Source organism: Nomascus leucogenys, chromosome 1a (assembly GCF_006542625.1).
Source record: "Nomascus leucogenys isolate Asia chromosome 1a, Asia_NLE_v1, whole genome shotgun sequence".
Classification (NCBI taxonomy): domain Eukaryota; kingdom Metazoa; phylum Chordata; class Mammalia; order Primates; family Hylobatidae; genus Nomascus; species Nomascus leucogenys.
The window spans coordinates 41,376,126-41,386,785 of NC_044381.1; the positions used below are offsets into that span (position 1 = coordinate 41,376,126).

The window sequence follows — 10,660 nt, forward strand, 5'->3', positions numbered from 1 at the left end:
GTAAATAATTAATTGTGGGAAATAATAGCATATTTTGATATCTAGAGGAGCAAGTCTTTTTTCACTCCATTATGAACATTTTTAAATGTCATCACAATAGTAAGGTAGACAGTGTCATGCAAAAATGATAAACCTTGATATTTTTATTCGGTTTATGTAAAACTGATAAACATAGAAATAGCTCACATTTTGAGAAAAATGAGTCTTCTCATTCAAGGAACCCACGTCCCATTTCCAAGTGTCCCTCTAAGAAGCCCCAGTAAAGAACCTATCTACCTAGGTGGATTCGGATGTAAAACTGACACAGGGTTTAATCTGAGAACTCTTCGCCTACTGAAAATGGCTCATGGTATTTTTGACATGGGAATGAGTTCTCATTAGGCACCTCCCTATCATGTATATGAGACATATCTTTTAAACGTGTATATGCTTAACTTTGTGAGTTAAATCAAGTTCTCCACCAAGTGCTACAGACGGGGAATTGCCAGCGATGGAAAGCAGCTGAGGCTCCACTTGGCCCTGCGGCTCCGAGGGTGCCCGGCGCCCTCCAAGGTCCCCGCCCCAGGGGCTGCGGGGCTGCAGGGAAGCCGGGCCTGGAGCCCCCTCCCACCGCGGGCTGAGCCCCCGCTACCTGTCCTTTCTGTCGCGGGCGTCCAAGTCCCGGAACCTGCCCGTCAGGCAGAGCTCCACCTCCGCGGCGTCGCCCTTGATGGCAGCCCTGTGGATCTTCCGCAGTTCCCAGTCCGCGATGTAGTACCCCCGACCAGCGTACTCTTTGTCCACGGAGCCCAGGAGCGCCTGGCCCAGGCGTTTCCCGAAGCTGAAGAGCTTCCTCACGGTGGCGACTTTTCAGACGCCCACCACCCGCTCCTGAGCCGCCGCGGCTCCTCGTGGCCTTTCCATCCCCACCCAGCCCCAATCCGCGATCCACCCCCACAACCCGCGATCCACCCCCAAATCCGCGATCCACCCCCAAATCCAAGATCCACCCCCAAATCCAAGATCCACCCCCAAACCCGCGATGTAGCTCAGAATCCCGATCCAGCCCGGTCCACCACAGCCTTCAGCAGCGACACTAGCAGCCTCCGACCTCTCAGACCGAGTGAGCTCCACGAAGCCGTTAGGCGCGCGCCTGTAGCTCAGCGCTCCGATCTCTCAGACCGCGTGAGCCCCGGCTAAGCCATTAGGCTCGGCGCCTGCAGCTCAGCGCCAGCTCGGACTCCGGAAGCCGCTCCCGAGCCCGTGCGGCCTGCAGGGGGCTGCTGCAACTCGGGCGCAGGCGCTGCTGGCTTGCGGGTTCTCCTGGGCTCGCGCGAGACGTCCCGGAATCGCAGGCGTGCATCCCTTCCGGCCTGAGGGCCCGTCTGGCCGTGACTCCCGCCCCGCTCCTCCTCTGAAGAGAGATCTGGGCCGCTGACAGGGGCCCTCCGCAGCCACGGGGGATGGGACTGGGGGGTCGGTTCCCGCCCCGGTGCAGCCGCCGCCGGGCAGACCGCCTGGCTTGGCCGCAGCCACGGCGACATCTAGCCCCGGTTCTGCGAGGCTGGGAGCGCCAGCCGGCTTGGGAGTAGCCAGACAGCTGTTGCCAGCAGGTAGAGGGCGCCTGCAGCTTGGGCGCCCAGGTGGTGGAGAATGGCCTGGGCCGCCTCTGGATCGTGAGTGCACCTGGCCTGAGAGCCCGCCAGGCCCTGCCCCGGCCGGGCTCCTCCTCTGCTGGAGCTGGGGACGTCTAGCCAGTGACCCTCTGCAGCCACCGGGGATGGGGCTGAGGGCCGCTTCCCGCCCCTGTGCAGCCGCCGCAGGGCAGACCGCCTGGCTTGGCGGCAGCCACAGGGACATCTGGCCCCGGTTCTGAGATGTGGGGAGTGCGGGCGGGCTCGGGGGTTGCCTGGAGGCTGCTGCCTGCACACAGAAGGCGGCTGCAGCTTGGGTGCCCAGGCGGGCTGGAGGTGCATGGTCTGGTCGGCCTCGGGATCGCCAGCGCGCCCAGCCTGAGGCCCCCAGGCCTTGTCTCCCGCCCCACTCCTCCACCAGAGGGAGATCGGGGCCGCTGGCATGGGCACTTGGCAGTCACCCCTGATGGGGTTGAGCAGAGTTCTCGTCCCTGTGCAGCCGCCGCCGGGCAGAATGCCTGGCGTGGCCGCAGCCACTGGGACACCTCGCGGGCCGGGCAGGCCAGGGGGTGAAAGCGCTGGTTGGCGGGTGCCTTCTTGCCCTGTGGCGCCTCTGGGCCCCACGGCTTGTCGGCCTCCGGCGCGCAGGGCTCCCCAGCATCCTGGGCGCCGGCCCGCTGCCCGCACGAAATCAACTCAGAGAGGATGAACTTCGGTTGCCTTGTCTGGCTGGGCTGCCAGGCGGGGCAGCTGACCTGTTGATCGGGTGGCTTTTTTCACCTTCTTGCTCACAGGACAGCGGGCTGGGCAGCCAGGGGACGCGGGGACTTGGGGCTGGAAACCACATCTGCCCACAGCCGCAGCCTCGTGCACCTGTCATCCTGGCGGCGCCCTGGCGTCGGAGAAGCAGCAGACGCTGAGCTCCTGCAGCTGGCACCGCTGCAGCAACCGGTCCCGGTGCAGGCGTCAGTGGAAGGCGGCCTCCTCGCGCAGCTCCCGCGGCCCCAGGACCAGGGGTGCGGCCAGCACCGCCCTCACGCCCCGCATCTTGTCGACATTGTCCTCCCTGGAGGCGGCTGGACCTGAGCGAGGCTCGCAGCGATCGGCCCCGCGAGGACGGGCATGCAGGGCTCAGGATCCCGCACTCTGGCCCTGCGGCACCGCACCTTTCAGCAGCAGCTGGAACTCCTGCAGCAGCGCCTTGGGTGGGATGCTGGGGCCCGGGGGTCCTGGCAGGCCGAACTTCAGCTTCTTGTCTTGGCCCCTGATCCTCTTCCTGTTGTTAAACCTTTGTCACTCTGCCACGAAAAGCATCCACGCGTCCTTGATTTCGACACTGCGTGCACGCTCAGAATAGGATTTATATAGGACTTCTTGTCAGAAACCATCCAATCAAAAGAGAGTAAGGTGAAATATTTAGTGTTGAAAGAACAATATAATCAACTGATATTTTTGTATCTAGTAAAATTATCCTTCAAAAGTGAAGGAGAAAAATACTTGCTCCTACAAACAAAAACTGAGGAAATGTGTCAAGAATAGTCCTGCTTTTTAAAAAATTTCAAAGAAGAGTTTCAGGAAGAAGAAAAATTATAAGAAATTTGGATCTACATAAAGAAGGGAGACCTTAGAGAAGAAATATATGAAGGTAAAATAAAATCTCTATTTTGCTTACTTTTATATAATCTAATGGATAAGAAGACAATGAAGAAGAAGGAGGAGGAGAAGGAGGAATAGAAGGACGAGGAGAAGGGGATGAAGAAGAGGTGGAAAGAGGATGTAGATCCAAATTTCTTATAATTTTTCTCCTTCACTTTTGAAGGATAATATTACTAGATACAAAAATATCAGTTGATTATATTCTTTCAACACTCTAAATATTTCACCTTACTCTCTTTTGATTGGATGGTTTTTGACAAGAAGTCCTATATAAATCCTATTCTTGCTTCTTTATAAACCAAGTATATTATTCCATTCATTTTCAACAATTTGTCTCTCTGATTTTCTGAAGTTGAAATATAATTTGCATATGTATATATTTTTGGTATTTTTCTGGACTTCTTGTATTTGTGATTTCAACACTTAATGTTGGAAAATTCTCAGTCAAATACTTATCTGCATTTTTTCCTCTTTCTTCTCTTTCTAGCATTCCCATTGTGCATGTGCTACGTGCTACAACAATTATTGAATATTCTATTCTTTCTTCCCATTTTTTTCTCTTTGCATGTCAGTTTGGGAAGTCACTATTGACATATTGTCAAGATGACTGATGTTGTTCTTGACCGTGTTCAGTTCACTGATAAACCTATTGAGGACATTCTTCATTTCTGTTGCAGTGTTTTGATTTCTAGCATTTCCTTTTTTTAAAAGAAAGCGTTTAATTTATGTCACTGAGGCTCGAGTGCAGTGGTATGAACATAGCTCACTGTAGCTTCAATGTCCTAGGATTTAGGAACTCTCCCACCTCACTGAGAACACAGGCATGTGCCACTATGCCTGGCTAGTTATTTGGTTTTTTAATTTTTTTTTTTTTGAGAGAAGGGTCTTACTTTGTTACCTATGCTGGTCTTAAACTCCTGGACTCAAGTGATCTTCCTGCCTCAGCCTGGGATTGTAGATGCGAGCTGGGATTACAGATGTGAGCCACTGCACCCAGCCAAAATTGATACATTTAAAATATACTGTTTTTAATATAAATGGAAGATGGAGAATCACTATGAGTATTTCATTAATATTTTGTGGGAAGCCTAATAAAAATAAAATTTCCTGTGAGTATACCTCACCCCTCCAAATGTTGAGCCACTTCTCCAAGGAACAGTTCTTTGGCTGATTTTTGGTGTTTTATCTTCCGCCAGCAGTAAAATGAATGACATGACTTATGGCCCAAGGCTTTACTCAGAAGCTTGATGCTTGTTACCAGCGCTGCTGGGAGCTCGTGAGGTAGACACAAAGGCCAGGTGTCAGGGAGACTACCCAAGAGCAAAGAGCCGGAGAAGGGAGGCAGGTGCTGTTGGACAAAATTGCCATCACTAGGCAGGTGCTGTGAATCCAACATAGATCTGAGTCAGGTTCCATATGCAGGGTCCGGGGTGAGTGCCTCGGATCACTGTGTGAATGGAATTCAGAAACCTGGTTTATACAGTGTAATTGAAACTTGAAGCAGCATCTGATGCACCTGGGGCAAGGCTGATTAGAACTAGGTGATTGGAACACAGTCTGGCTAGGAAGGAAGGGACCACGCGCACCAGGGCAGAGACTGCAGGCGGCCAGATGGCCATTACAGCCCAGCGGGCTGCCTATTACTCTCCTCCGGGCCCAGGAGACTAAACACACTTGAGTCGCAACTGCCTCTGGGCGTGGGAACTGTGATCTTGTTTCCAGTCACCTGTCCCAGCAAGAAGGAGCTTCCGTTGTGCTTGCAGACTTGACCCTACTAGTCTGGGCTGGGGAGTTCTGTGCCCGTGGCTGGTCATTATTGTCTACAAAACCTGCTGTGTGATCTGTAAGAATTTTTATGACTAGCTGGCGGAAGGGCATGATGACATGCCTATGCTATTGCTGAGGGAATATCTCTATTTTCAGGTGAAGGTTGTTTCTAATTTTATGTTCAGAATTACACACAAGAGGCACAGTGGAGGTATATAAATGAAGATGAATCCATCAGCATTCTTGCAAAATACTGAACCACACTTTCTGATAGACATTGGGGTGGGGTGGCTGCAAGCGGAGTGTCTGGGTTGGAATTCTCATTCCACAGCTTCATGCTGTGTGACAGTGAGTAACTTACTTTCCCTCTCTATGTCACAGTTTCCTATTCTCTAAAAACAGATAATAATAGTGACCTACCTTATAGACTGTTATGAAGATTAAATTAATTTATATATGTAAATAAGACTTGGAGCATAGATTTTCTGTAAATGTTAGCCATTGTTATTGCTCCTATTGACCTGAAGTATAAAAACAGAAATGTGACCCTGGTCCTTGACCTTGGGTGGAATCACCAGATAAGCAATAGCTTAGGGAAAAATGTTTGTAACGGGTATTTTCATTATTCAAAATATTATTAATAATGTGCTATTAAGATAATGTTACAAAATAAAAATATCAAAAAGGAGCCTATGGTACAGAATCAGAAAGTCTTACTGTGCATGTGTGTGTTTTGACTTTGTGTAATTCCTCTGTCAATCATAAGCTTTGCAGATTTCAGTTACTTGGGTCAACTTGCCAGTAATAACTGCTTTGATCTCCCTGTCTCTAACGCACCTCATGATCTATTTGCTGTCCTGCTGCTACCGTAACCTTGCTATAGTTCTCTTACCTGATGATCTTCCTTTTCCCAGCAAAACATTTCATACTTTCCCTCACAACACATCACACACACACACACACACACCATAAACACCCCCCATACACTCACACACCATACACCAAAAACTCACACATTCCACACACATCACACACATGAACACCCCAGTACACATTCGTACCACAAATACCACACACACAACACACACACATCACACCCACCACCTACACTAACATACATACCACACACACCACACATTCCACACACACTATGAACACCCCAATACCCACACACTCATACCACACGCACACCACACACATTACACAAACTCATACACACTGCAAACACTCACTTCCTACATCCACACACACCACATCCACACACACCACATGCATCACACACACCACAAACACTCCCGCATACACTCACACTCACGTATCACACAATATCATGCAGTGACGCATTCCACACACACACCATAGACATGCCAATAGACACATACTCATGCCACATATATCACACATACCACCCCCACACACACCACATGCACATCACACACACTCTCACAAATACAACACTCACCACCTCCAGTCACACACATACCACATACACACAAACCATACACACCACATGCATAAAACACACACCAAAAACACTCCCCATACACTCACACTCACATACCACACATAGAACACACACACATTACACACATACACATTGTGAACACACACTCATCACACACACCACACACATCACACAAACTCTCACACACCACTCCCCCACATACACCACATACACAGACACCACACACACCACCGCCATGCCTCATACACTCACACTCACATACCACAAACACACCACACACACCTTCCACACACACACACACCACACATCCTCATACCATACTCATCACATGTACCACTCACATACACCACATCACACACTTACACCACACATTGCACTCACCATCTACTCACAAACATTTCACACACACACACCACAAACATCCCCCATACACCCACATACCACACACACATCACATCATGGATACCCCATATATACACTCATACCACACCCACACCAAGCCCACTACACTCCATATATACTCACGTACGCCACATAAACACAAACCACTCACAGTCACACACACCACAGTCTCTCACACTCTCACACACACAAACACACTCTCACACACACCCCCACATCCACACTCACACACACACTCACTCCTTGAAACGCTTCTCTTCACTCACTGATCCCTTCCTGACCCTAATCCACACCCACCAGGCTCCCCGGGCTTTCTGCCACTAGGACCTCCATAGCCCCTCCCTCCAGGGGCTTCTCTCCACTCTGGGCTCCCTATGGAGCCTCTGTTCCTTCTGCAGCTCTCGCTCCCCACCTCCCCATGCATTTGCCTCACTGATTGCGCTGTACCATCTTGGTGGTTTTTCCAGTGTGTCTGCCATGATAGGTCTCCTCATACACTGAAGGCACCTTTTGACAAGCCCAGATCCTGGCACCGGCAGTTCCTTGGGCATTGTACATCCCTGCACGTAGGACCGCATCTGGCACACAGTGTGCACTCAGCTAAAATTTCAGAGCATGAATGCTCACAGGTATTAGGATCAACGTTCAGAAGGTGCTTTCCTTTTTACTGAACCTGTGGCCTACTTGATTTATCTGATAGCTTGTAATTCAGTTCATTAAATTTCTGTTAAAATATTAATACACCAGGTGAATCTCAATATTATTGCTGCAAATTATGTTTTCATTAAGATGGACAAAGATGGCCGGGTGCGGTGGCTCACGACTGTGATCCCAGCACTTTGGGAGGCCGAAGCGGGCGGATCACGAGGTCCGGAAATCGAGACCATCCTGGCTAACACGGTTGAACCCCGTCTCTACTAAAAATACAAAAAATTAGCCCGGTGCGGTGACGGGCGCCTGTAGTCCCAGCTACTCGGGAGGCTGAGGCAGGAGAATGGCATGAACCCGGGAGGCGGAGCTTGCAGTGAGCCGAGATCGCGCCACTGCACTCCAGCCTGGGCGACAGAGCGAGACTCTGTCTCAAAACAAAAAAAAAATAAATAAAAATAAAATAAATCCTTAACTGCAACGAGTCAAGGTATGTGAACAGATGGATGCCAGATCCTTGCTATTGATTATTCTCAAAAATAAAAATAAAATAAATCATTAACTGCACCGAATCAAGGTATGTGAACAGATGGATGCCAGATCCTTGCTATTGATTAATCGGAGAATTCACTCCTATCGGAGGGAAAGGGATGGCCAGGATTACACTAGGGAAGCGTCCACATGGAAAACAGGAGGACAGGGAAAGAAAGTTTGCTCTAACATCTTCTGAGTTCTTCAAAGTGCTTTTCATCTGTGATTTTGTTTACTCCTCTTACTAAGAGGAGTAAATATTTAACGTAAGCAGGAAGTCTGAGACCCAGGGCTAGGAGGATTATTTAGCATCACATACAGAATAGGGCTCAATAGATTCATGTGTATGTAAGAACAACAATGATGTCTCATGGGGAACCAATGGAAAAGTTAAAGTAACTTGCACCTATTTATGGAAAGCTCACATTAACACTCAAATGCTAATTAGAGAAAAATGTGACCAAAATGTTAACCCAAATCTGTTGAAATGAAAAAAAATATGTTACTACCTTTCGTTCTATATTATTTAGTAAATCCATGTGATTTATTTTTGGTAGTAAAGTATTTTATTTTATTTATTTATTTTTTTGAGACGGAGTCTCGCTCTGTCACCCAGGCTGGAGTGCAGTGGCGCGATCTCGGCTCGCTGCAAGCTCCGCTTCCTGGGTTCACGCCATTCTCCTGCCTCAGCCTCTCCGAGTAGCTGGGACTACAGGCACCCGCCACCACGCCCGGCTAATTTTTTGTATTTTTAGTAGAGACGGGGTTTCACCGTGGTCTCGATCTCCTGACCTCGTGATCCGCCCGCCTTGGCCTCCCAAAGTGCTGGGATTACAAGCGTGAGCCACCGCGCCCGGCAGTAGTAAAGTATTTTAAATGTCATTTTATATATAAGATCATTTCTAGACTCCAAATACTTACTAAATTCCATGCTCACTAATACATTTTCTAATAAGCATTCTTAACTCATTAGGATGGAATAATTGCTTTTTCTTAGATTTTAACTGACATAGAGGACAGAAATCACTGGAACAAAACTAATGGAATTTTTTTCTCCAGATCCAGGTTACCACAACTGTACCTCTGTCTTGGACTTGAAGAAATAATCAGAACAGGCTGTTTTCCTATCTCATGGAAACTCCTTTAATTTGCAGGCTTGGCTATGGGTGGGCAAAGACATGAAGGGTTATGATGGACATTGGAGACTCAGAAGCAGGAAGGGTGGGAGAGGGATGTAGGATTAAAAAAACTACATATTGGGTACAATTAACACTATTCAGGTGACTCGTGCACTAAAATCTTAGACTTCACCACTATACCATTCATCCATGTAGCCAAAACCTACTTGTACCCGTAAAGCTCTGAAATAATAATAATTTTAAAAAGATGCAAGCTTGGGAACAGGATAATGATGAAATTCCCCCTCTACCCCTATAACACCACGACATACATTTTGATCATTTCTTTAAAAAGCATTTTAAACAATAATTAAGTTCTGCTGGGTTGATCTACTAAATAAGGCATCAGTAACAAAAAAAATTCACATATAGCTGGAAAGTTTGTTCTGAACCCAATCACTCCAAATTCACAAAATGTTGGCTTTTGGCAGCAAAGCATTGGAGAAGTGTGAAGGCATTTATTTAGGCAAGATTTTGTGGATCTTTTTCAGGCAATTAGCCTGTATGGGCCTAATTGGGTTCTTAATGGGTTCTTATTTCCAAAGAAAAGTTTAACTTCCAGGTGCATTTCTTGACCTATAACTACCTTTTTATAAATAAAATTATCTCACTATTATGGGATGAATCGTGTCCTACCCCAAAATTCATTTGTTGAAACCCTTACCTGCAGTACCCTAGACCAAGATTGTATTTGGTGATAAGGTCTTTGAAGGGGTAATTAAGTTAAAATGAGGTCATGTGGTGAGCCTTAATCCAAATGGACTGGTGTCCTACTAAGAAAAGATTAGGATACAGACATGCTGAGAGGGAAGCCCGTGTGAAGACACTGGGGGAAGAAGGCACCTGCCAGCCAAGGAGAGGCCTCAGGAGAAACCATCCTTGCTGACATCATGGTCTCAGACTTCTGGCCTCCAGAATCATGTGAGAATAAATTCCTGATGTTTAGGTCACTCAGTCTCTGGTACTTTGTTAAGGCGGCCCAACAGACAAACACAGCTACTTTAATAAAGAAGATTTTCCACTGTGCCTTTGTCACTGGAGTGTGAATAAACAAGAGGACCCACAAATCACTTTCGAACAACTTCTCCAGCCTAGTGCCCTGGGCTTGTGCATGAAGCAGCACCTAAGCAGCCTCAGAAAGTGTGTTTCTCAGCCGGGCGCAGCGGCTCAACGCCTGTAATCCTAGCACATTGGGAGGCCGAGGTTGGGGGATCACAAGGTCAGGAGATCAAAACCATCCTGGCCAACATGGTGAAACCCTGTCTCTACTAAAATACAAAAAATTAGCCAGGCGTGGTGGCGTGCACCTGCAATCCCAGCCACTTGGGAGGCTGAGGCAGGAGAATCACTTGAACCCGGGAGGTGGAGGTTGCAGTGAGCCAAGATCGCGCCACTGTACT

The 10,660-nt window shown here is 48.3% G+C and overlaps 1 protein-coding gene across 1 annotated transcript; it reads right to left on the reverse strand.

Moving 5' to 3' along the window:
* Positions 1 to 464: 464 nt before the first annotated feature.
* Positions 465 to 4,133, reverse strand: LOC100594682. Its single transcript, XM_030803620.1, has one exon. It carries the CDS (start codon positions 2,055 to 2,057, stop codon positions 1,524 to 1,526), a length of 534 nt encoding a protein of 177 aa, XP_030659480.1. The 5' UTR covers positions 2,058 to 4,133; the 3' UTR covers positions 465 to 1,523.
* Between the last annotated feature and the right edge of the window lie 6,527 nt (positions 4,134 to 10,660).